Genomic DNA, 27,457 nt, shown 5'->3' with positions numbered 1-27,457 from the left:
CTAAGAGACAATAAGAGTAGCTTTAAATTTGATATTTGTTTGAGGTTGGAATTGTTCAGGGTTCTCCTTTGTTTCTGTTCTTTTTCTCCTGGTTTTGGGTTTGTTTGTTTTTGTTTGGTTTTTTTAATATTAATTTATTGAATTATACTGTTTTGAATGGGATTTTTTTCTTGCATTATATTTAGTGTAACAAGCTAAGACAAATAGAAGCAATACCCAAACTGACTATTTTTCTCCTAGAAACAGGAAGCAGTTGTTACCAAGAATAGCCAGACTGAGGTTGAATGAATCAGTTTCCAAAATGCTGTTTTGATTGGAATGAATGACCTCATGCACACACACTCATAAATCAAAAATGAGTAATGGTGGAAATATGTTAGTATAAAATTGACATGGATACCCAAGAACTGTAAAACCAAAAGACTGAACTAGTCAGATTCATATGCTTAGAATTTCTTAAGAAGTTGCTTTAAATGTTTAAAAAATGTATATGTACACATATTTTTTTGCAGTTGTACATTATATATGCACATATATTTTCACATATACATTTTTATCCGTGTTCATATAGTGTTCATTTATGTATGTGTGTGTTTATGCATGTACATATACATATATAGACACATTTTTGCAGATGGGGTGTGTGTGTATATATACATATATATATTTATATATTTGTGTATATTTTGCAGAGTTTGAATTCTAGGTTACCTCTTGGTTATTTTTCCAAGCCATGATTCTAAAAAGACAAGTATATTTTTAACCTTCAAGGAACATAAAATAACAAAGAACAAACCCATTACATGAAATCCCCCAAATCCATCTCCACTTAGAAGAACTATGTAGTGGTTTACTCCAGGTGGCTAAAAGCCTGGCCAAGTTAAAATTAATTGGGTAAGAATTTAATTTTGTATCTGTAACCAATAGGCAAAAAATGATCCAGACATACATAGATTCTAAAGCCTGCTAACTGCTTGCTGTAATGGTTTCCATATCTAAAAAGTAATTAAGAAATGGAAGTAAAAATTATTTTTGCTGTGAACCTCAAGGTTCCAGTAATTAGTGTATTAACAGGAGTTAACTGTCATCTATACAGTTAATCTGGAAGCGACCCATTAAAGAAGTACACATCTGTTAGCAGGTCATACTGAAGGCTCTGATTATGATTGCTGCATTAACCTTTATGGAAACTGTTCTTCCATTTCTAAATGAGGAATTAATAGAGGTAGAAAGTAACCAGAAATATTGGATTAAAAAAACCCCACAACAGCCCCAAACATGAAAATGATGAATGTTTTATAAAGCTTTCATCTCTCTCTACGTCTATGCGCTTGCAAGTATCTGAATACACCAGAAAAAAAGGAGCCATGCTTTTAGTATAGCAGTAGCTATATCAGTGCTGTGTGATACAACATTCCCAAAGTCACCGATTACAAACTTCGGCAAAACTTGATGGTAACTCAACTGAGAAGGACATAGTAGAAGAATGCTGTTGGAAGCTGGTTCTGAGAGAGTCCTCTCTGTTGCCACTCTTTTATTATCATGAGATCTAAAGTTGGGAATTTACAGACATTCATACTGCCATTTTAGATGCCGTAGTGTATCACTAACATCCACACTGGGTTGGCAAATATGACACAGGACTGAAGGGAGACCATACCTCTTCCAGAACAGCAGCTGGAGGCCAGTCAGAAGGCCCTAGGGCATATAACATAGTGTTTGAATACTTGTGTTTAGTTCCACAGTTACATTCCTTGCACCTAAATACCAGATATTACATTACCATGTATAGGAAGGAGTTGATTCATTGCTAAGCATACCTGTAGAATATTTACTTCCTTGGTATTTCTTTCTGTCACGCAAAGCATTTTACCCTGTGTGTTGTGCTATGGTATACAGTTTTATCTGCATTTCTAGTTATGGGCATTTCCCTTCATAAATGTTCCTGTGTAGTAGAAATGTAATTCTATGAAAAGTGAGAGGGAACTACCAGTAGCTGGTTATTGTCTCATCTGAGATATTTGCTTTATGTTTTCCAGCAGCATCTTGACAGTTATATTCGAAAATGAGTCCTCACAGTTCTTTGTTTTTCTGATCTGAGCTGTATTTCATGCTGACTTTCCCCAAAGGGCACCATCTATGATCTTTATGTGCAGTATCTGCTCTATCCTCAGTTGGTCCGCCTTGATTTTCAGACTAATTGGTCCTTAACTGGTTCATAAGCTGTTTTCCACAACTGCTTACAGAGTCTAATCTTTCAAAGTTCAAAAGATGCTCACTGCTTTAATAATTTCTTTTGAGCCTACACATAGACATGTGTGAACCTGAACAAGAACTACAGAAATAAGAACATGTGAACTAACTGCATAATAATCTATTCCAAATATAAGTATAATGTGTTGCGTGTAATTCTGACAGTGCAATAATTCTCTACAGAAATAAAAGAACATTACCAGAAATAGTATTTTTGACATCTTCACTTTTCTCTTAACCACTCGGCAAATGAATATAATTCCTGCTTCAGGCCTAAGATAACTGCCTTAAAATAGGTTTTGTTGCTAGTCATCTTCTCAGCAAAGGCTGGAAAGCTAGAGGACCTTGTAACTGCTATTATGTTTCTTGCCCATGACGCAGGCTGATGTGGATCTGGCAAATGAGTTGAATACAGATCTTTTGTTCTGCCTGATCTATACCTTTAAAGAAAAAATGAATAAGCAGAATTTGTAAACCACTGTTCCTAATATTTAGTGCACAGTTATTAGAAATAATAATATCCAGCTTGATTACTGTTTTATCCTCTCTTGGAACTGTCAGCATCTTTGAAAGGGGCTTTCTCTTCGTTCTTGAGGCATTCTGTCCAGGACCACAAAGTTTATAACAACTCTTTTTTCTATGGCTTCTTTTTCCAATTTATCCACTACCCAGCCAACTAAGTAAGGAAGTTGTCTGAGTTACATTTAAGACTTAGAAGATAACAGTGTTAGACAAGTCAGGTTCACAGCTACTGGTAGGCAAAATAAGCTCATATCTGTGAACCTGGCCATGGAATCAGGCTAGCTTAGTGGAATCAGCTCAACATTATCACATACAATAAATACTGTCCTATATACCCTTGGGGATTCAGAGACTTACTGATGGTTCCCCCCATACTTGTCACACATTTACATTTATGCAGTCTGCTTCCAGAAATATGAGAATCTGCTTGTACCTTTCTAGGCAAGCTGAAAAAGGAAACTCCAAATGATAGTAGTATTCTTTAACTAACATGCTGCATTGTCCCATAAAATGGTAGATATGGGGAAAAAAACATACATACCTTAAAACAAGAATATGGAGTAAACTGCCAGCTCTGCAGCCTGGCAGAGACACCAAACTGGAATAGTAACAAGTTACTGTCATGGCTGATGGTCCACAGAGGGAGGCACGGACTTTAGGATCTGGGTATCAGAGTTCCTTTTTTTTTAATAGAAACTGAAATGATATACAGCCTTCTGGCTCACAACCTTAACTGGACAGACAGTCTTGTAACACACATCTCACTACATATATATTCCTACTACATTTGGAATTACAGATATTAAAGGACTGACATCTAGAAAAACTAATATACTGAATAAAGTTACCAAGATATAATGTACCAATATAAAAATACCAAGATACAACGTATAGTATGTGTCAAAGATCTGATTTCATCTATATTTCATACAGAATACTTAAGTGATAGGAAAACAAATGAAGATAAGTTTAAATTCCTATATCTCTAAACTTTTTGCAGAATCCGAATAACCATACATCATACTTATCTTCTATTTTTTTCAGCCAGCAGACTTTACAGGAAAGCAAGCACTGAAGCAGATTAAAGAAAATGGGCTCAAACGACGACTGGTGTATCTCATCCTGGAAACAGATAATGTTGATCCAGAGGGAAATGAAAGTGTGTGGCATAATGGCAAGGTAAGGACTATAGATCATGTTACAAGAAAATAATGTTAATTCTCCATGAACAGAATTTAACTTTGTGTTTGAAGTGTGAATGCTTTTTTTTTTTTTTTTACTGGCACAGAACAATTTGAAGCTATGATAAACACTTTCTAATCTTCAAGCAGGAACCAAAGGCTAACTAAATATCTACACAGAAAATGTGAAATACCATCAAGTCACAGAAACTAGATTTGGAACACACTAAAGTATTGTCATTCATTCTCTTCTGCAAGTTCACCATTGTCCTAACAACACTTTTGCTATTCACTTAAAAGAAACAAAACAACAGCAAAATTTGTGCCTCCACACTTCAGCACAGATTATGTGTTGAAACACTCACTAGCAGTTAAATTATTGTATATAACAAACATATGCATGTGTTCAACTTAATTGAACACAATAGAATAGACTGTTTTTTCAAGGAGCAAAATCTTCCCACTGTAAGATGATGTCATCCACAGTAGAGAACATTATGAACTGCATGACACACTTTAAACTTGCTTGATGGCTGAAGTGTATAAACCAAAACTAGTGTACGAGGTGTGTAGTTGTTTAGGTTGTTGTTTGTTTGTTTTTTAAGAAAAACTCACTGCATCTTGAAAATAAAGATACATGTTTGTGGTTTTTTTCAGGTTATTGGCAACACCACATCTGGAAGTTTCAGTTACAGTGTTCAGCAGAGTCTGGCTTTTGCATATGTTCCCACAGAACTCAGCAAAGTTGGACAGAAATTGGAGGTTGAACTGTTAGGAAAAAATTATCCAGCAACTGTTACACAAGAGCCACTGGTGTTGACTGAACCAACGAGAATGCGCCTTCAGAGAAAGGGTGAAAGTCCCCAAATATAAACACAGATGAGGGTACAGCAAATTGTGCAGTAGGAGATAGTTCTATTAATATGCATGAAATTAAGAGAATCAAACTACTCAGATTTGCAAATTACTAAACACAAGATCCTCATTGCCATACATCACTGAGAAATTCAATGGTGTTACCCTCTTGTTTCCTTGTGTGGGCTGTTCACATTAGAGATCTGAGCAGACTGCATGATCAAGTATGCATTCCCCTTCTTGGTAGCACTTGTGAGCACAAAGTGGCAGGCAATGAGTAGATCCCTGGTTCAGCTTGCTCCCACATTGGCTAGCAGATCTAAATTAAGGCAGAGGAGAAAGTTGCTCTTGGTATTGGCCAATAGCAAATTCTTCCTCTTCCTTGATGCTCACAGTTCCTCCTTTGCCTGCCCTCAGGGTAAAGTAGCTTATCCTGGCTCCTTACAACGTGACAGCACAAACTCATCATTAAAATAATTTCACTAGTTCTGCACAGAAATGCTTCCTAAGGAATTGAAATACATCCCAGCAACCATTAAAAACAATAAAGGCAATATTAAAGGCAAACTGAACTGTTAACATTTTTTCCCAATGTGTCAATCTGGCAGAAGTTCTCACAGAAGATCAAAATCTAGTTCTTAATGAAACAATTATAGGAAGCCCATTCTTCATTATTTTGTATGAATCATCTGGTAGATTACATGTAATATTCGAAAACACACAGGATGTTATTGTTCAATTTCTGAACAGAACTTAAAGTACTGTATCATGGATTTACTGTTCTAAATCTGAAGTGCTAGACTGATACCAGAGAAATTCAGTTCTTCCTTTTCCTGTTAATTATAGATTGAACAGCAATAAGAGCCATATGTTGTTACACAGAAATATTAACAATGAAAAAAATACAATTAAATCCACAGCAGAGGAGCTTTATTTAGTGCTAAATATTTGATAACCTGAATAAGCAGGATTGGGATAACGTATACGATGGGAACTAAATTATTAAAACAGTCTTCTGAATTCTGTAATATGCTCAACAATTCTTTTGAATAACAATGTCACAATTTCCAACTTACAAGGAGCAACACTCCCTTTTAGGCTATAGATAAACATTTTTGAAGTACATATGAATAATGTCCAAAAAGTACTTTCTTCAAAGGAGTTGGTGCCTCTAAATCTTCAGCAAAGAAGCAAATATATAAACACAATATATCAGGAGAAACAGAATTTGAGTAATGGAAACTTACTCTTGCTAAAGTAAGCTGACATTACATTTTGCTGTTCTGAGTATCTTTTAAGAAGCAGGTCAAAATAAAATATACAAGCTTTGGCAGGTCTGCATGTAGTACTACCTTGAGAGAAAAATCCATTTTGAAATTATTCTCTGTTATGCTTTCATGGGTGATTAATTCTGCTTTGCTGAACCAATCAGATATGTTACTTTTTCCAAAGGTGACATTATTTGTAATGAGACAGTTGGCCACTACGTTTCCTTGAGCATTTAAGAAATCTAAAATACAACACAATGCTATATGGTTTTATTTAGGCTATGGAGGAGGAGAACAATTCTTAGGAACATAGTTTTGAATTTCAGTATTTCCCAAGAACATACAAATTAGTAGACGCCACATGCTGGAGTGTACAGTTAACAGTTATCCTGAGAAAGGCTCTCACATATACTTTCCTAGTAAGATTTGCTGTGCCAAAATTCTGTTTCAGCAATGCCTTCCACATCCCAATCTGAAAGTTAGAATCAGGTTTGTAACTCCTTTTCTGGCTTGGAAGGAAGAAGTGCTGTTCATTAACTTGTCAACCAGATCTATCTGACTGTACAGAAGGGGCAGGCTTTCTGCAGCCTGAGCAAAATGTAATGTATCACAGATGTAATTCCTACAGTCAAGTGAACTCAGAAACTGTACCTTCCATGGGCTTGTACCACGTTTCCAGCTGTAACCTCTCAACCCCTAATTTCTCCTTGTAGCTAATGCAGACAGATACCTATCTCATTTTACAGTGTAGTATTATACAGACCCAAACACTGATTTCCTTGTGGGCTTCTCCTTGACAGCTGTTGTCACCCAAGTCTCACGAAGATTGAGCCTTGGCCAGTTAATTTTCATTTAGTTTCAAGATTCGGGGAACCATACAAAAAAGGCCTCGTGCTGCTTCTGCAACAAGGCAATGCAAAGTAAAGTTTCTTTCCTGCAGCCAACTTCTAAGACCAAAACAACTCCCTGTTCATCACTGACCATATATACAACAAGTGGAGTATCTGAGAGCTTGTTGCACTCTGTTACCCCTTAAGAATGGTTGTGCTTTCTGTTTAACAAAGCATTCAGGAGCAGAGATAACTGAGGTAGTTTTAAGCAAGCACGGCTGAGTATTAGAAGTGCCATAGCTATGATAGCCATATGTCTGACAGGGATTTTTTGTTGACCTAGCTTCTTTTTTACTGCTCTGATACCCGACTCAGCTGAGTATTTGTTAGGATAGCTCAAGATTGCAGCACTTTGTGTAGCAGGGATAAACTAAACTGTAAGGGGATGAAGCTTTACAAATCATGCCCACAGAGATGTTCACACACATAAGTCAATATTTCAAGGTTATAAAGAAAAATGGTAAACCTGAAGAAATGAGGAGGGGGGGGTGTTCAGCAGCTTTCGTAGTTTCCTGTCACTGTTTTTCATTACACATTGTGATATGGTGTTGCATAAACTTGTGGTTTCAAGATACAGCAAGAGGAAGTGAATAGCAGCAAAAATGTTTAAGTAGTACATCCATGTTTTAAGCGGGCTTCTAAACAATCCAACAGAAATACCAGCGTAGAAAGACTGGCAGGGACATCTTTTGAGTCTTCCGCAATTCCATTAGGTAACAGAGGAGACACCTCTGTAATGAGATGAAAAAATGACCGTTGGTCATCCAGGAAATTTTCTGAAATACTCAAATTGCTGTGTGCAGAGAGATCAGGACATGTCAAAAGGCAGTTTTCTCAGACACATTTTTTGTCATTTTCCTTTATTCTTCTTCTATCTCCACAGAGTTTTGGTACACCAGCGTATATGTTACTATTACCATTTGAATTTTTTTTCCAAGTTCTCATGTGCTATGGCAAGAAGTGCCATGTTCATGCTTCATGTGGAATGATAAATCAACACAGATACCATAATCTTGTGTGTCACTCTAGTGACTTCATTAATCATTGACCTCAAAGCAGCATCCAAATTATTCAAACCCAAATTCAGAAAAGGTAGACTGAAACATAGGGGACTGAACATAGACCATTTCCAGGGTTTATTGTTTGATTCAAGACAATACTCTCTGATATAAATAGTATTTTCTGATTGGGATTCCAAATGCCTCAACTAGTAATAAAAAAACCCAAACCACTGAGAAAATACGTCAGGCAGCAACATCCAGACTGACTGTGAAATATCTGCTGTGTATGTTTCAGATGGTTCAATTTAGTGTTTTAACTCTGGCAGCTCAGGCAACCAGGTTATTCAATTCTGGTGGAGCAGGATAACCAGCAAGTAACTCCTGACCCTCCTCTTCAAGGGAATATGGGTTCAGCTGCACTTGAACACCATGATAACTTTGGAAACATGTCAGGTGAATAGCTATTATGAATTTTATTGCAGAATTTGCATCCAACATTTCTGATTTCACCAGCACAGTGTAGATTTTCAAAGTAATTATTTTCATTGAACAAGAATGGTTTCTGTGGGGATGTGCTAACATCTGAATGGAACTTTACCTACTACAAGGACATGGAAGAAGTTAGTAAAATAAACAATTCAGGGAGACAACTGTGACTGGTGATGGGATCTGAACTAAACCCAAGGTAAATCGTAACTTTGCAGCCTTTTGAACAGTATGAATCACATCTCAACAAAGAAAATATAACTCATTGTCACATACCATCTTGTCAGCAATCCTGGAATTTACTTCAGGGAAAACTGACTTTAGGACAGTATTGTTGCTTCTTGTTCCAATACCAGCTGTGGACTACGGCACATTCTTACTGTAGAAAAAAAATTTGTCATCACTCATCATTGCTGCTGTTTTCAAACCAGCAGAGAATCCTTTGGGATTTATAAAAAAAATATCTGGTAGCTTCATAGGCTTCTCCACTAGACTTCATTCATAGGAGCAGGAACTTTATTTCTGCAGAGGCTTGTCAATCAAAAAGAAAGTAGGCAGCGTACTCAGTATTTGGCTTTCTTACCAAGAAATATGATTTTTAATGTGGATTGTTCTTTCAGCTGTTACCAAATGGCTATATAAATTTGGGAATGCACATATGTACCATTCCAGCTAAATGTGAAACACATGGTTATTTGAACTTTAACTGAACACTGAAATTTATATACATTCCATGGATGAACAAAATTAATCACAGTTGACAGTTAACTTCTGTCCTTTCACAGTCTTAGATTCTACATCAAGATTATAACTGAGGTAGTGGTCATTTACAATATTGCTTTAGAAGATTACATGGTTTGAAGTAACAGCCCTGTTGACATAGCTTTTATTTCTGCTTCTGGGTTGCCTCACTTCCTTCCTACACCGTAACAGTCACGAGCACCATCTTACAGCCAGACCTAGATAAAGGCTTCCCACCCATACAAAATGAAGAGAAAAAAGCTCTGGGTCGCTTAGGACTTTGCAAAAGGGGCAGACAGGGGAGGGGATGAGAGCAGCAGCTGGTGATGGCAGGAGAGAGGCCATGCGGTTTCTCCTGCAGGGGTAATTGCCATCTCACACAGCACAGCTGCATTTTCGGTGACGGTGGCAACTTGTTTTTCCCAGCGTGCTGTAGCACAGCTTGGCACGCAGCAAGGCCACGGCTGCGTTGCAGCTGCCCCACTTTGCTTATGCACAGAACAAACTCTGCCGGCAGTACTGAATCTGGATGAGCTCCTGTGGTCGCACCCTGGAAGACAGAAGTTAACAGCCCAGTGATTCGTATCGGAGTACACCGTGTCCTCTACTCCAAGCACTGACTTCCGTGGAAACACGGCTGACTTGAACCACAAGCCTGCAGATAGTTCCCGGGTTCCCCTGAGAAAGGCTCGGTGGTTTAAGGGGGATGTTTAATGTAGGAATTAAAGAAAGAAAGAATTAGAAGGGATCTCCAGCACCACCGAGTTGGATACTCTGCTAACGCCCGCAACAACTTCCCCGTCTCTGTCTTCAACCCCTTTCAAAACCAACCGGCCTAAAGCTACACCGCTTTCGCCCCCAGCACGTGCGCCGGAACCCCGCTGCCCTCACTGCGCAAGCTCGCACCCAGCGGCGGCACCGCCGGGCGGGAGGGGCGGCCGCCGCCCAGCCCCGCCGGGCGGTGCCGGAGAAGGGCCGCGCCCGGCGGGAGGAGCCGGGCGCCGCCGCCGCCGTGGCCCGTCCCCGGGGCGGTCTCGGCGGCCCCAGTTCCTGGTGGCGAGGATGGGGCGGCGGGAGGGCGTCCCGCCGCCGCCGCCGCCGCTGCTGCCGCTCTGCCTGCTCTTGTGCCTGCCCTTCTGCCCGCCGCGGCTGGCGGCGGCGCGGCCGCCCGCCCCGCACCTGGTGCTGGTGCTGGCCGACGACCTGGGCTGGGGCGACGTCGGCTGGCACGGCTCGGCCGTCCGCACGCCGCGGCTGGACGCGCTGGGGGCGGGCGGCGTGCGGCTGGAGCGGTACTACACCCAGCCGCTCTGCACCCCCTCCCGCAGCCAGCTCCTCAGCGGCCGCTACCAGGTAGGGCGCGGGTCGAGGGGGGCAGCCCGGGGACACGCAGTGCCGGAGCTGTTGCCCCAGCGCGGCGGTGCCGGCGGGAGAGCCCCCGGCGCCGCCCCCGTCCCTCCGCGGCGTGTCAGCGGGCGGCGGGTGGGGTGCTTCTGCCCTCCTTGCTGTTAGCAGCGCCCGGCGTGGTTTGGCCTTCTCGTATCTCGGGTGAAGATGCGCTCGGGAGAAGGCTACCGTACGAAAACCAACTGCCTTCGTATGCAGACTTACCTCACTTACCTCTGGCTTGCTAGCTCGGGGATAAACTAAACGTGGGTTTAGTGCAAGTTATTCCGCTTCGGAAAAGCCGAGGGGCTCTCTGTGCTTCGGTTGGTTTAACAGGCGCGGCAGCGTGTCGTGAAAAATATCCCTGTCCTAGACCTCTTCTGTAACGTACTTCTGAACGGGGCAGGCACGCAGTCAAGGTGCAGCCAGAAGCGAATCGGCACCGCGTGTTCAGCTTATGCAGCATCTTTTCCAACGCAGCATTTAAGTGCATCCTAACCTGTACATTCTGCTTCGTATGATGCCGACGGTGTAAACGTTTATGTGCCCCTCGATGGAGTGCGTCCAGACTGATCCTTAGTCTGGGTGTCTAGCTGCCTGGTAGTCATAGGCATGATTATCCCCCCCCCCCCCCCCCCTTTTTCCTTTTTTTTTTTCGATTGCACAGGTATAAGAATTGGGCTTTATCATACAGCTATACTTTTCCCCCTTCCCCCCCCTTACTGCAATTTTGGCAAAAACGGGAGGGGGGCAGGGAGAAGAATACAGCATGGACAGAAAGAAGTAACTCACAAACGGTTAAGCGTATTTCAGAAACTTCCCCGTCTCTCTCAAAAAGTCCTGCACATGCATGTTAAGCATAGTGATTTGTCAAAGAAACTGTTTAGAATGAAAATAAATGTTGTCCTGTATTAGTGGATTTTACTTCTTGTTGCAGGAAGGTTGTTCTAGGTGATACTTACTCTTTCCAAGCAGCATTTGTTCTGTTCCTAGAAACTCCAAGAATCAATAATAATTAATAGGAAGATGTAACTGATGTTTGCTTTACCAACACTTTAAATTGTTTTATTAAATAACCTAAAACGTTTCTTCATTGTGACTATTTCTAGAATACAGTTCATACTCTGAACATGCTTACCTGGAAATGGGTCAGGGCTAACGGGACATTGCTGCATCCGATCTTTAAAGTGGAAATTTTATAAAACTGAGGAGACATTCTCTGCAGGAAATAATTATGTAGCAGATATGTGGGATTTTGTTTTGTTTTACCCATTGATATGATTAACAATTGCTCAGAGATTTGAGAAAGTAACCCAAATCTAGTCCTATGTGGAGCTGGAATTTTGATAATCACCTTCCAGTCCTTAAAGAAAGAAGAGCAAAAGTTTATGAAAGCTGAAGGTTTTTTTATTATTATTGTTTTCCTCTCCTTTTTCTTGCTTTCTAGAGACAGTGGAAAAAATTACAATCCTTTGCTAGCTTGTATCTTTCACTATATTAATAACCTTTTATAATACTGCATTTACAAAAAAAAAAAAAAAGTTTTTGTCCAGCTCCTGTTTCAAAGAAAATTAGTAACTAGTAGGCCCTTTGTAAGAGTCTACTTACCTACTTTCCTAAGATCAGTGCTTATTTGGTTTAAAAGTCAGTTCAAAGTGTTGCTAAAGTGATGCTTTAAAAATCAGTCATGCAGTTTGCTACACTATAGCGGGTAGAGGAGTTAAAAAAATCTGTTATCTTGTGCTCTAGGGGGTCTTGGAGGTTTTGTGCTTTGACAGAGACGGATTACTAGAAATATTTAGTAAATAAACAAGAATACTTGTATGTATGTGTTTGCTGGCCTAGGTTTAGGGTACTGAGTTTTTTTTTTCTGGAGGAGGTAGGGGACTTGACAAAAGGCAACTGTGTACTGTAGTACTATAGTACACAGTAACTGAAGTGGTTCCTTGCATCAGGCAAAAGGTACTACTTGGAGTATCATTATCTGTCATGCTTTTGTAAAGAGATAGAAAATTCACCACTTGTTAAGACTGGAAACTTATGTGGAACTACTAAAGGTAAGATCTAGGCAGCGTCTAAAACTTGTATCATCCCCAGTATCCAAATGCCTTTTCTTTTTATAGTGCTCGCACTCATTTTAAGTATGTAAATAAATATATAAATGTGTATGTATAATTTCCATTTAGAAGAGTAATGCAAAAATAGCTTTGTTGCCTTTTGTCATCCTTTCCGCTGGTGGCTGTTCTCTGATACAGGCAAAACTTGGTAGCTTCACCTGTTTCAGATGCGCCATTTTGCCCATCTCCGCCCCATTTAAGATCTCTCACTCCATGTTGAGATATTGTCCCTGGCCTTCAAACGGACCATGACGGTAATTGTTACCTGTTAGATTTTTAGATAAAAACACGAAAGACTTTGGGTTTGGGTGTTTTTTTTTATTGCACTTGATCTATGCCTGGGAAGGAAGATCTTGTTAGCACCTGCGGTGCTATTTCCTTGTCTTCCTCCATGCCACCCCTGCCCTCCACCTGCAGCTTCCTCATCTTCCTCAGTGCTACATTGGTAAAAACAGGAGCCCCTGAAACGAATGCTAGCCTCTGTTTTAGCTGTGTTTCTTTTTTTACCTGCTTATAAAGTAGCCTACGGGAACACATTGCTGCTTTGTAACTAATCTCTCATTCTTCTTTTCTCTGCTAGATCCATACAGGTTTACAACACCAGATAATTTGGCCGTGCCAGCCCAGCTGCGTGCCACTGGATGAGAAACTCCTCCCAGAGCTACTTAAAGAGGCTGGATACGTGACTCACATGGTGGGGAAGTGGCATTTAGGGATGTACAGAAAAGAATGCCTTCCAACCCGCAGAGGATTTGATACTTACTTTGGTAATGGTTAGATTTAACATGGGCAATAAATGTGGGGTTAAAAATGATGAGAAACTGCCCCATTCTTCTAAGAATAGCAGATTTACTATTAGTGTGTCAGTAAATAAATACCTGGGCATGCATGTTTCCCAAGTATAACTGCTTAAAATAAGATAGTGCCTTACATGCATGCCCAAGTCTTACAACTTATTGAAGAAAATTTTGTAATTATTGAGTGGCTCCAAAGAAAGTATTTCTCTCTTATGATCTGCATTTAATTTGGTTCCACGATGGTTAGAAGGTTTAAGGTAGTGATCGGTTTGTTTTTCTTTAATCTGAACATTTTGTATTAGATCAGACGGTAGATGTAGCTTGCTCTGCAAATCATGTTACACTTCTAAAAGTTGATACGTTTAAGAGAGAAACAGATATCTTACCACACTGTGTTCATGCTTTGTGAATAGAGTAGCATTGGTTTTCCAGAGCCTGTGGCAAGGAAGTTGGTGTGAGAGCCTCTATAAAACAGTATCCAAAAGGTCTGCTGCAGGAACTCGCAAGTTATGAAGTCAAACCCTCAGACTTAAGAAAAAAATGCCAGAATTAGATTGTCCAAGTGTGAGTGTGTTACTTACAAAGCAACTTGTAGCTACAGGGTGTTTATTCTTCCTCTTGCAAAGGCTGCTGTCCCAATATTGATTAGATATTTATTAGTTATGCACAAATGTCACAGTTGTTATGTGAATCGGGCTGTCTGCAATACATCTCATTCTGCACGGTACGAACGCAAAGTGGTTCATCTCCACTTGGTTGTTTTTAAGACACTTTCATTGAATGGAGAATTTCAAAACTGTTCATTGTCTTCAAAATAACTTCGCAAGCTGTTGATAGTACTGCTGCTGACTTCTACAGCTGAGAAAGTAAGATACAGAGAAACTTAAGCAGAAGCCTGGGTTCCTCTTGTCTAACGTTCGGTACTTAAATGAAGAGCCTGGCTGTGCTACTTGCCCTTAATAGACAGTGGCCAAACTTTAGGTGGGAAGAACTGTTCCCTTAGATTCTTTGTCTCGTTTGACTCTTTGCGGGAGCTTGGGGCTGTGGTTTCACAACTAAATTAAGCTAATATGTATGGATCACAATATAATGGCTCATTGCTTAAATGTATATGCCTCTTCCCATCCCTTCGCAGGAGCTTGGGATCTTTTTGATGGCATAGATGTAGGTAGGCTGGGGCTACGCATGAACTCTCACCCTGGAACCGAGCAGGCTCTTAATGCAGGAGCCTTAATACAGGCTGGCTCTGGGTATGGTCATTGCGTGCTCAGTGTGACATTATTTTTCAGAGAATGCAGCGGTTTAATATACTATAATGTTCGTGTAATTCCAGTGGGCGTTGATTGCAACTAGGGCATTTGATTCTCTGGCATACTTGACGCAGTGTCTCGCCCAGCAGGCACTCAAAATGGAGAAATGCAACTTGCAGCTCTGAGTACATTGATGTAGGCAGTCTGCCCACAAAATCAGTCTTTATGCTTTAAAAGAAAAGCCATTTTTTCTTTCTAAAAATGTATTAGAAGTTTATATTGTATTTAAAACACAAAATCATTCTTTCCGCACATACTTTTTTGCACAAGTAGCTGTAGTTGATGCTGGTGAATAAAAATTCAAGTGAAATTCCTCTCTTTTGGATTTTTGTCTCCAGTTTTAGTTTGGTTTTGCAGAACTCAAGAATATATTTTTGCAGATTGGTCTGTTTTTTCAGGGTATTGGGGGATAAATCTGAAATCTTAATTTCAAAAGTAATAATTAGTGAGATTCAAATGATTTTGAAGAGTTTTGTTTCTGATTGATAAAAAGCAAAGGTACTCCATGCTTAACAATATAGCCCTTGATAGGACCAAATCTATATCTGTAGAATTTTTGCATAGTTTGTTTCTTTTCGGTATCTTTAAATAATAGTGTCTTTTTTTTCACCAGTTGGTGTCAGCAGTGGATCAGAAATTACTTTACAGCTGACATAAAAATGCTTCATACTTGGATGTTTTGAATAAATAAATAAAAAAATTTCCAAAATTTCTAATACAGAGAGAAGTTGTATGTGAAAATACAAATATACAAAGTCATACCAGCTAAAAGTCAGAGCAGTACATGGATAGGTCACTGCCTTTGCTATCGGTGCATTAGTTTACTGCTAATGTGTTTGATATTGAATTATAAATATGAAGTCATTGAACTGCTTTCAAAATGTTTTGTGTGATTTGAAATTATTGCTTGCATTAGCAATGAAAAGTCTATGAACTATTAAATATTGAGCTACTTAAACCTGTCAGGGGCAGTCACTACAGATGGTCAAAAGCTGAATGAGTCTTTCAGTTCAAAACCACCGACATTTTAACATTTCTTTTTGACTTTTTTCCCCCCGATGTATCTGTTTATGTGATATGATGCTGGCCCGTTTATTTGACATCTTTTCCTGTTCTAGGCTATCTTCTGGGGAGTGAAGACTACTATTCTCATGACCGTTGTGTCCTCATCAAAGCAAAGAATGTAACACGTTGTGCTCTGGACTTTCGAGATGGAGAAGAAGTTGCAACTGCATTTAAAAACATGTACTCCACTAATTTATTCACAGAAAGAGCTATAGATCTCATAGCCAGTCACAAAACCGAAAAGGTACAGTCAGCAGCTGTTACTCTGATAACCTCAACACTAAAGAATGTTTAAAAAAATGTTAATGAAATATTAATGGAGCGAGCTGCGCTTGAGCTATAATTCCGGGCTATTCAGCAGGGTGCATAGAGCTCAATGTGAGAAGCAGCGCTGGTAAAACTTGCCTTGTCTGCTTTCAGAATCAGCAATGGCTGCACGGCCCTGCCTGCTGCTCTTCTCCATTTCTTTTTTAATAATACAGGTAATGAATTTATATAGATGATTTAGCACATAGTTTGCTCTTCTGAAAAGAGAATGGAAAGTTTAATGGGAGAAGTTTCATCGAAAGAAACTGTTAACAAATGTGCTATGAAGAATAGATACACCTGATGTTCTTCCACAGCTTCGCAAAAGTCCTTTATCAAAGTTTTATTAGTTTATGTTTAGGGATTAGAAGAGAGAAGTGTAGAAGAAATCAAAACACAGTGCCTGCAGCTATTGATGAATCAAGGCTGCTCTTGCTGCAGTAACTTTTGGATTTAGTACTTTATGTTCAACTAATTTCCATTCTATCCTTTCCACCCCAGCCCCTCTTTCTCTACCTCGCTTTTCAGTCTGTCCATGAACCTCTTGAGGTTCCTGAAGAATATATGAAACCATATTCTTCCATTAAAGATGTAAAGAGGCGCCATTATGCAGGGATGGTGACTCTTATGGATGAGGCTGTAGGAAATCTTACCGATGCTCTGAAAAGATACGGTCTTTGGGACAACACAGTTCTTGTTTTCTCTACTGGTAAGTTCATTTAAATATTCTTTCAGTAATAACTTCGATACAGTGTCTAACAAGCTGACTGCAGAGACATATGGCCCCTCTGTCCTTCCTCCATGTATTTTCTAAGTACAGAAGAGCAATGAAAGTGAAACAGGACTTTATACCAGAAGGAGCAGTTTCTGTCCCCACTCTTATGGCTTTCTCAAGCATGATGAAAACAACTCTGAAGAATCATCTGTGCAAATGGGGGATACTCCTGTTGGAGTAAAAACAGCATTGTAAAAACCGAGGAGTGCTCTGAAGTTGGAGACATCTCGCTTGCCACTGCGGTTACTGAGTGTCTGTCAGGATTGAATCCTTACAGAGAGCAATCTACCAAATTAATTTGTCCTGAGCTATAGGTAGCTGTCTGTTCAGTCTATAAATTGCCACATGTTGCATGAAGCATGAACAGCAAGACAGCAAACAGTTTGAATCTAAAAGTCTTTCATTCCCTTATTTTCATGTAACAAGTAATTTTTGTCTTGCTTGAAATATTTCACTGGCACCTTACTCCCATGAAGCAAAGGTCTGTTAATAAAAAAGCTTAATATATGATGATACAGTCTAGGCTGCCAAATTACAGGCTAAGTTTTTGTATGCACTAGCACATGATCTGGTTTCTAGATTATTAGGGTAATGCAAATAATACATTACAAAGCAGTCTCCTTTGTTTCCAAATTAGGAATGAAACAGAACCTTTTTGAAATACAGCTGCTTGGCTGGGTTTCAGGAACATAGTTGTTCTTCTTTGGTTGGGAGTGGGAAGTAGCCTTTCAATGCTTACAGTTGCTTTTTTGCTCAGGCTTTACATATTAGGGCTGTCAAAATGGCAAATGAATTTTCTGTGAACACTTTAAAAAACAATGACAACAACAAAAACCCCAAACCCCAAGGTTTGGTGAAAACGCAGTGGTGTGTTTTGATTTTAGCAGCTGCTTCCTATAGCACTTGGAATTTCATTTTGAGTCCAGACCTGTTTGCCTTATGGTGTTACATTTGTGTCCAGGTTTTGGCTCTAACAGGATTTGATATCTCTTCTATGCCTGTTTCTCTTTGCGATGTTTTCATATTTAGAACTGAAGGTAAGCAAAGCCATATGGAAAATGATACCAATATTTATTCCATATGGAAAAAATCCAGTCTTTGCTGATGGGGTTCTGGTAGAGTTATTTCAGTAATGTTTGTTCAGTATGTTGTGGAATAAAACTAAAGACATCTGAGTTGGAATTACTGAGTTGGGTATGACTGAATTAAAAAGAAAAATTTTTTTTGTTTGTTTATAAGTAATTTTTTTCCAAACAATGACAGTATACCCTGATTTTAACAGTAGTTATCTTTCAAGCAATTACAGGTACATTTCAATGAGAGTCGAACAGTCAGGAGAATCCAGTGTCTGCCCTATCTAATGGGACTTATCTTGAGTTAACTGACATTTTAAACTGCCGGGAGTGGAATTTAGTGTGATTGAAGTGCAGGGAAATCAGGCCTAGATCAAGCAGGCCAGGAGACAGTGATTCGGGTTTTTTCAGTGTTCTCTCTTCAAACAGCTATTCTTTACAGGCATAAAACATTGCATGCATTAAAGACCCAGTTTCCAAAAAAAAAAAAAAAAAAAAAGTTGAAACCATTAAGCATTAAAAAAAAGGGGTGGAGGGCAAAAAAGGCAAAAAGAAAGAAGTGTGAAATCTATTCTGCTTTTCTATATTATATTTATTGCTTTTGCAGGTGGTGTGTTTTAAAACGGGCATTAGAATGTGGTTGAAAAGAAACACAAGAGGGTCTGCAATTGAGCATCTTGTGCAGAGAGTTGCGCTATGTGATACCTCTCTGCACAGCTTTCAAGTCCTTTTTAATGAGGAGTCTTAATGTGCAGTGGTAGCTATAGTATGAGCATATACTTATAGTATGATAGTACCTTCGGCTCTTGAGGGCATGCCTCCTCGAGGAAGCTGTGCCCCCTCTCCCTGCCCCAAGTACTCTCCTGGGACTGGGAGACCCTCCTCTTGCTCGGTGCAGCAAGAGAGACACGTTTTCCTCTATGATCACGAATTCTCTCCAAGAAAATTCTTCCCATGTTGTGGGGTTAAGAATCAATTTGAGGATTTAATTTAAGATGGCAAGGGAGAACCTAGGGAAGGATAAAGTGTATCCGTCATTTTACTGAGCAGTATCTATGTGTCTCCTCAGCATAGTAGTTAAAGACGTAGGATCATAAAAGCACTCTCTGTTTTGTTATAAACCTGGGTGGTTTGATAACTGTAGTGTTGGAAACCTGTAGAGGAAAAAGAAGTGAAGACCCTACTTTTAGGGTAGATTTTTACTAGATTCATTACTATTCTCTGTGTAGTTGCAGCCAAAATTCACACTTGGATGTTTGTGTTTCCCAATGGTTCAAAATTCCGCCCCCCCCCCCCCCGAATAATTTACAAAGGATCTTTTGCTATTTTGTGCTATAACATGTAGCATTGCAACAAATGTACAGTCTTCTAGTTGATTCCTTCACTATGAAGTGTCGACCCCAAAATTAAAGATTTCTTTTTAGTGGATGGTCATTAAAATAATCTAGAACATGATATAATCTTTGCTCTCATGGTAGATATCTTTTTATTGAACTCTTTCTTGTTTCTTCCTATTTGTATATGTTATGGCTCAAACAGGATTGCCTTGAAAACATGCCAGTTGGCAAATGGAAGTACTGCACATTTTAAAAGAGCCTTGTAAAATGTGTAGAAGAACTCCAGTTCCTCTTTAAAGTGGCCTGATGGAGACATCGGGCCAAAAATGAGGTAATCTGGTCATTAGCAAAGTCTGACTCACTCAGTATATTGTGTAAATCAACATCTCTGGTGTCTTTGAACAGATACACAAGCTATTTCTACAGGTAAATATGAAAAAGATGAGCTAGTTCAATCCTATGTGGTGTTATATTCGTGTATCAAGCAGTAGCTTGAAAACTCTTGACTGGTGTGATATGAAATAGAATTTGCTTTTATGGTGCACCTTTTGTACTGCAGATACAACTAAGTCTACGCTAATGAGATCAGTGGTGAAATTGAAGTCATTGCCTGTTCAAGCAAAACAGATACAAATGGATGCAGCGCTGTGTTGTGTACCCACAGCCTTTTATCCACTTGAATTAAAAAAAATGAGATGTAGTGTTTGTTTTTCTTTTTAGGAAACATAAGAGACTATAACTACCAACTTTCCTGAAGAGGGCCTTGATTTAAAATAAATAAAGGTCATAAAAAGCATTCAAGTGGTACAAATTTTACCTCAGCACTATTAAGACTGGCTTAGAGTCCAAATTTTTTCTTCAAACATAGACCTATGATTTGAGGTAAGAAGTGGGGATTTGCTGTAAATACCGTGTGTTTATAGTTTCTGCAACTATTACAGGTAGTTTTCGTGGAGACTTGCCAACATTAGAGCAAAGGAATCTGACCTCTAATTTCAGTTCTGTATTAAAGCTACTATCCTTTGCTTTATTTAACTTTCAGCTTTTCAATATCCTAAATAATTTTGGAGCTAAACTCCTTACTGCTCTTTCTTCCAATATGTCTGTGAATTCTTAAATGTGGATTAGCACTGTAGTGTCTGGTAGTTGCCATAAGAGGGCTTTGAACAGTAAAATACGTGAAACTTTTCAAGCCGTGGTTTACATTGCTTAGAGGAGACCACATAAATCCTTTCCACAATGGAGCATGTGACAGTGATGACTGTTTTCACTCCAAAAGAGGGTCTCTTTATCATTTTAGAATTATGATTAATAAGAGCACAGATTGTTTTGGACATACTTACTGATATTTATACAGTCTCTCTGTCACACCCCTACATTTCCCCACCCCTCCCCAATTTACTATTACCCTAATAAAGACTTTTTCTCAGTCTCTTTTTTTTTTTTTTTTTTTTTTTTTTTTTTTTAATTCCGGCCAGCATATTGTAGCATTTGTCTAATAAAATGTTGGTGGGTTTTTTTCTTATTTCCAGCTCCTACTTTGGTAGAAACCAGGGATCTGACTTTCACTGCTTCCCTAAGGGCAGTTTTTGATCTTCTCCCTCATGTCTTTGTTCCTGAATGAACTTCTGCTCCTTCTCTTTTGCTGGTAAAGGACTTTGGAGAGATTTTTAACTGCAAATTGTCCAAGGCAGCTGAAGGACAGATTGCTTAGGACAGTTATTCTCTGGCTGTGATGTCAGAGGTGCTAATTTTGAAGGTTGTGTTGTCAGATTTTTTTTTAGTAAACCTGCTCAATTACAGATCTGAAGACCTGCTTTAATTGGTCTTGTCAGGAGGTTCTGAGAGGTTCAGTGCGTTGCCAGTGAGGAAGATGCCTGGTCATCTGCTGCCTGAGCATCTGCTGCTTCCTAAGAGGAAATAAGCACAGGTGCCTTAGCTGCAAGCACCTTCATTCAAACTAGTTGTTTGAATCCATATATTCCCAAATACTACTTTTCAATTTTGTGATTGTCTAAGCTTGATATCATACAGGCAAACGTTGCGGCTGAGCAGTGAACTTGCATTGGTCAGAGTTGTTGCATGTCAGTGATAAATGGTGAAAGGTGCATGTGGTTAGTGTTTTATATGCCAGTGGTGGCTTTTATTCTTTTTAGGCTTTTTCCACATTAAAGTATGGGTGGTAAGAATAAATTTTTTAGAAATAAAATATTATCTTCTCTTCCATATGGTGCAGACAATAGTAATGAGACATCTGGACTGATTTGTGATAATATATTCTTAAGGGTGGAAATGTTATCTTATAATGGAAATTAACTTCAAAGTGAAAACTGAGAAGATGCTGATAGTTAATCCATTCATTACCCACCTCCCCAACCCCCATTTTAAAATCCTGTGAAAACCCAAAATGTTTTGTAGGAAACGTTTATTTATCTTCCTTTCCTTGTAGCATTAACGCCTCATCATCCACCCTGCTTTTTCCCTGCAAAACCTAACACTCCAAACCTGAGTTCCTGAACAGAGGGTGACCTTGTGCCAGAGACACTCGCTTCTTTTTTCCCTTTGTGTTTAAAAATTCCAGCATAAGTGGAATCTTGAATTTTTCTTCCTGTTTTTAGCAAATGACAGTGCTTAAAGTGAAGTTCACTTGTAAATGAAACTCAGAAGTTAATTTTGCCCAGTCGCAAGCTGGCCTTTTTTGTGTAAACTTTGACTTAAGCATGCTAATAGTTATCCTAGCAAATTTTTTCTCAGACTGAGATGAATGCTGAAAACAGCTCATTTTACATGTTAACAATGTTTAATAATTTCCTACAGCTCTCAAAAGGTTGTCTTAAACTATGATTACTATTAAACTATACCCAAATCAGTGGTCAGGTTCAGTGCTCTGTCACTGGGAGAAGTCCAAAGTTTTCTGGACTGTGTCATCTTTAACTTGCTTACTGCAGACATATGAACAGTTTGTCATGTTATTCCTGTTGTTTTTAGGTTAAAATTTCCTTCTGTGTTTCTCTTGTGTTTAGTGATCGTGAATGCTATCGTAGACCTGAAACAGCAGGGTCTGTAACTACTGAGACCTGTTTAATTACTGAGACTGCTTACAATGAAAGCAGTCGCCTGAAACTGTCTGTGCTAGGATTGCTGCTATCATGAAAGCTGTCCTGTGAGGGGAAAAAAAAAAAAAAAAAAGAAAAAAAGAATCCAATAGGATGAAAAACGACATTGTTCATGCAGCTTTTGTAGGGCTAAATTTGTAACTATTGGAAGCTTGTGTACATCAAATGCATTTTTTTTCCATGAGATCAATTTTTCCTCCCACCCCCCCACCCGCCTTTAGAAAAGTCAGGAGAATAAAGACACAGTTCCGGTGAGTTGCAAAAAACTGTAGAGGTTGATTTATCTGAGCACAAGCCAGTAACAGTTGCTCTGTAAATGCTCAGTAAAGTTGTTCAGCAAATGGTGCTCTCATGCAGGAGGGGCAATATGTTCCCTTGATGGAAAACAAAAAGCTCTATGGGTGTATTTAAGGCACAACAAGAATTACATTAGCAGAATTTTATAGTAAAGGTGTAATTTTCTGTTTCTGTTGCCCCTCCAATGGAAAGGCTTTCAGTAGTTCTTCCAGCACACACAAAAAAATCTGTATTAAGCACTGAAAACACAATAATGCATCAGCACTCTGAAGACACTTTTTTTGACTGGCTTTTCTGCTGCTTATGTTGAACGTTCAAGGTTACTCTTTCCACTGAGAGTATACAGCATCAGACCGAAGTATGCAACAGATGTTTTTTCATCAGCTGATCTTAACCAAATGATCTTGGTTCATTTCATTGGAAATACATGTTTTGTATTAGCCATCAGAAGGACTGTGCTTGTATTTCTCTCACACTTGCAGTGTGATTGAAAAATGCAGCAACAAATGGGTATTTCAGATGCAATATGGGGAAGCAGGGAAGAACCTGAGTTCAAATTAAGGGCAAAGTTATTCTCTAATTCATGCTGCGAGTCTCTTATCCACAGTGTAGATCTCTGCTGTGTATTCTGTACTCTTTTTTTTTTTTTTTTTTTTAATGAAACCACAATGGGAGTTCCGCACTTGGAACACATACAGAATAAGTATTATTTATGCTGTGAAGATCAGAGGGGAGAAATTTTCCCCAAATGTGATCCTTTACCACTATTATCGACAGTGCTTTCTGTTTAACTGTGAGTCACAACCATGAGCTTAAATCACACAAAGGAAGGGCTCTGAAGTCCTGTTCTGTGACCTAGACTTTCAGCAAGAATGTTGGAGGTCAAAAATGAGATGCATTTACAGAGCTGTGCATTGAAGCTGTCTGATGCTTGCTCATATTGTGTCTGGCACTAGTAAATGCTATTTAATTACCTTTCATATATAAGAAATTCACACAGAAAATTAAAAAGGTTGGTTTTTTTTTTTCTTTTTAAAAAAGCAACAACTAACTGCCTGCTTGTTTTGTTGATATTGGCAACATTGTAGTATTACATCCAAACTTTTGTGTATGAGAATTATGCGTGTAGACTTGTCTCCTCCTTATATCCATCACTTCATTTTTAAATAAGTACATATTAAATGGTATGTAGTGGCATCATGCCTGCTAAATAACTGTGAGGGTTTTAAACTATTGTATCAGTGTTGCTTTTAGTTCCCCTTCTTTGCTTTTTATTACTATGAACTATTGACTGCCTCAATAATTTCAATAGTATTTAAAACAAAATCATACAAAACCCAGTTTTGCATTATGGAAAAGATGTCAGCTCTTCATGTAAACAAAACTTCTGGGGTTTGGCTTTTCTTTTTAGTCTCCCCATCAGAAATAGGCAACAGCAAGAGAAAGATAGAGGGATATGGGTTTCATCCCATCTTCTATCTTCTGTTTATCTTTGTCTGAGGTTGCTTGCATGGTGCATGTTACTCCTTTTATTTATTTTTAGTTGCAAACTTCAGGAATCTGCTTTGTAGAAATATCATCAGTAGTGTGAGTCACTTCATTGACATCTTCTGTTTTCAGCAATGCCAAGACACTAACATTGTTAAATTGGCTTCTTAAACTCTGTAAGCTACATATGAAATAATTTCACAGTTACCTTTTAATGTACTTTCCAGTTCTGCTTCAGTTGGATGGACCTTCACACTGACCTCCATATGGTTCTGGTTAAGTATAAGAGCATAATTGGTTATAAAGCCCTAGCTCTTCAAAGGAGCAGTAGATATATAGCATGTAACAAATGTTTACAGAATTAAACAGTGAATGAATTGGATATGCCATCTTATTTCTGCCATCTTTTTGTATACTTGTTACACCCATTATTGTTTAGTTGTTGTGGATTAAATGAACCTATATGGTCACTAGTATTCAAGGTTAAATTGCATTTGATTTTTAAAATGCAATATTACAATATCAGAGAGAAAAATAAAAACCTCAGTATTGGAAAACAAAGCCAGAATTACACAAAGGAGAGAAAGAGGCAACACCTTCTGTTATCCAGCTTAGTGGTTCAGACTGTTTTGGATCAGCGAGACAAAGGTGGTTGAAAATCTGTCCTCATCCATCATCCCCTGTAATTCATCCTCTGTTAAGGGAATTGTGCTGCCTGGCTGATGGTGGCACAGTGGTAGGGTTACTTTAGATGCTGTGAGATTCAGGATTAGAAGTGTGTTTCTGTTGTTGCTGTTTACAACTTGTGCTACTGCATTAGGAGGTTTTACAACAAGAAAAGGCAAAAAAAGTCCCCAAACCATATGAGTTTGAGTTTCTTTTTAAGCTTTTATCAATCTGAGCTCAGGTGTTGCACAGTGGAGATACATCAGAAACTTGAGGAGAGGGAAAGAATTTGCTCCTTCCTTGTTTTACTAGAACCTGGTGAGTATGAGTTTCTGTCTGTTTCCCTGATTGCCCTTCTTAGGTATCCAAATGGTGAAATACCTTCTTTCTGTGGGAGACTGTCTTCTAATGTAAAACCACAGGGGATTTCAAAACAGCTTAGAAAAAACTTTGAGTAAATAAGCTTTCTCAGTTTTTCCTCATGACTCTTCCTTGCATGACTTTTAGTATTTCTTCCTTGTCCTGTACATTGTCTCAGACAACCGCCATGAATTTCCATATATATTGGATACTGTTAAGTTACCAAATACTATTAAAGGTACTAAATGTTAAGATACAGCCAAATATATGCCATTTACTGATCAACTAGTTGCTTAACCAACATTAACAAAGGAGATAGCTACAACATCTCTTTTGTATATTGCCATTATTCTTTTAGAACCTAAATTTCTTCTATAGCCAACTTTTGAACTTTGAATATACAAGGAAAAGAAAATATACTGCTTTTAGTATCACTAGGAATCACTCAGCAGAATGGATATAGACTAATCTGTCACATCGAGCACTAATGTTTTTTAATATCTGCTATCATGTTTTCTTAAATACCTTGATTTTATACAATCATAGAATGATTTGTGTTGGAAGGGACCTTTAAAGGTCATCTAGTCCAAACCCACTGCAATGAGCAGGGACATCTTTGACTAGATCAGGTTGCTCAGAGCCCTGTCCAAGCTAACCTTGAGTGTTTCCAGGGATGGGGCATCTACCACCTCTCTGGGCAGGCTGTTCCAGCATTTCACCACGGTCCTCATAAAATATCTCTTCCTTATATCTAGTCTGAATCTACCTTCTTTTAGTTTAAAAGCATTATCCCTTGTCCTGTTGCTACAGGCCCTAGTAAAAAGTCTGTCCCCATCTTTCTTATAAGCCCCCTTTAAGTACTGAAAGGCCACAACAAGGTCTGCCTGGAGCCTTCTCTTCTCCAGGCTGAACAACCCCAACTCTCTCAGCCTTTCCTCACAGGAGAGATGTTCATCCCTCTGATCATTTTTGTGGCCCTCCTCTGGACCTGCTCCAACAGGTCCATGTCTTTCCTGTACTGAGGACCCCAGAGCTGGACGCAGTAGTTCAGGTGGGGTCTCACCAGAGCTGAGTAGAGGGGCAGAATCACCTCCATCAACCTGCTGGTCATGCTTCTTTTGACGCAGCTGGTTGGTGGCTCATGTCCAACTTTTCATCCATCAGTACCCCCAAGTCCTTCTCCACAGGGCTGCTCTTAATCCCTTCATCCCCCAGCCTGTATTGATACCAGGGGTTGCCCTGACCCAGGTGCAGGACCTTGCACTTGGCCTTGTTGAACCTCATGAGGTTCACATGGGCCCATTTCTCAAACTTGTCCAGGTCCCTTTGAATGGCATTCTGTCCCTCAGGTGTGTCAACTGCACCACTCAACTTGGTGTCATCTGCAAACTTCCTGAGGGTGCACTCGACCCCGCTGTCAATATCATTGAGGAAGGTATTAAACAGTACCAGTCCCAGTATGGACCCCTGAGGGACACCGCTTCTCACTGATCTCCATCCAGACATTGAGCTGTTGACCACTACCCTCTGGATGTGACCATCCAGCCAATTCTGTATCCACGAGCACTCCATCCATCAAATCCATATCTCTCCAATTTAGAGAGAACGATGTTGTGGTGTACCATGTCAAAGGCCTTCCAGAAGTCCAGATAGATGACATCCGTAGCTCTTCCCTTGTCCACTGATGTAGTCACTCCATCATAGAAGGCCACTAGCTTGGTCAGGCAAGACTTGTCCTTGGTGAAGCCAAGCTGGCTGTCTGGAATCACCTGCCTGTCCTCCATGAGCCTGAACATGGCTTCTAGAAGGATCTGTTCCATGATCTTCCCAGGCACAGAGGTGAGGCTGACAGGTCGGTAGTTCCCTGGGTCCTCCTTTACCGTTTTTAAAAATGGGTGCAATGTTTCCCCTTTTCCAGTCACCAGGGACTTCACCTGACTGCCATGACTTTTCAAATATGATGGAGAGTGGCTTGGCAATTACATCAGCCAATTCCCTCAGGTCTCTGGAATGCATCTTATCAGGTCCCATAGACTTATGCATGCGCAGGTTCCTTAGGTGGTCACAAAACTGGTGTTCTCTTACAGTGGGAGGCGCTTTGCTCCCCCAGTCTCTGTCTTGCAGTCCATCCACTCAAGAGGTGTGGGAAGAGAGGTTGCCAGTGAAG

General features: G+C 39.5%; 2 protein-coding genes across 3 annotated transcripts in view; both read left to right on the top strand.

Moving 5' to 3' along the window:
• DMGDH (dimethylglycine dehydrogenase) overlaps positions 1-5,839 on the top strand; it is a 45,887-nt gene extending 40,048 nt beyond the window's left edge. The window contains exons 15-16 of the mRNA XM_030003941.2: positions 3,820-3,954; positions 4,614-5,839. Of these exons, the coding sequence (XP_029859801.1) occupies positions 3,820-3,954; positions 4,614-4,829 (351 nt within the window). The 3' untranslated portion in view covers positions 4,830-5,839. The remainder of the gene's footprint in view (positions 1-3,819; positions 3,955-4,613) is intronic.
• Positions 5,840-10,218: 4,379 nt separating this feature from the next.
• Positions 10,219-27,457, top strand: part of ARSB (arylsulfatase B) — a 67,748-nt gene continuing 50,509 nt past the window's right edge. The window contains exons 1-4 of one of the 2 annotated variants that reach the window (XM_030005073.2): positions 10,219-10,550; positions 13,281-13,467; positions 15,926-16,116; positions 16,680-16,887. In XM_030005073.2, the coding sequence (XP_029860933.1) occupies positions 10,260-10,550; positions 13,281-13,467; positions 15,926-16,116; positions 16,680-16,887 (877 nt within the window). In that variant the 5' untranslated portion in view covers positions 10,219-10,259. Of the gene's footprint in view, positions 10,551-12,362; positions 12,955-13,280; positions 13,468-15,925; positions 16,117-16,679; positions 16,888-27,457 lie in introns of those variants that run through there. The other variant, XM_041120958.1, reaches the window with a different exon arrangement.

Source organism: Aquila chrysaetos, chromosome Z (genome assembly GCF_900496995.4).
Source record: "Aquila chrysaetos chrysaetos chromosome Z, bAquChr1.4, whole genome shotgun sequence".
In the NCBI taxonomy this organism is placed as follows: domain Eukaryota; kingdom Metazoa; phylum Chordata; class Aves; order Accipitriformes; family Accipitridae; genus Aquila; species Aquila chrysaetos.
This window is presented reverse-complemented; position numbering and strand designations above follow the sequence as displayed.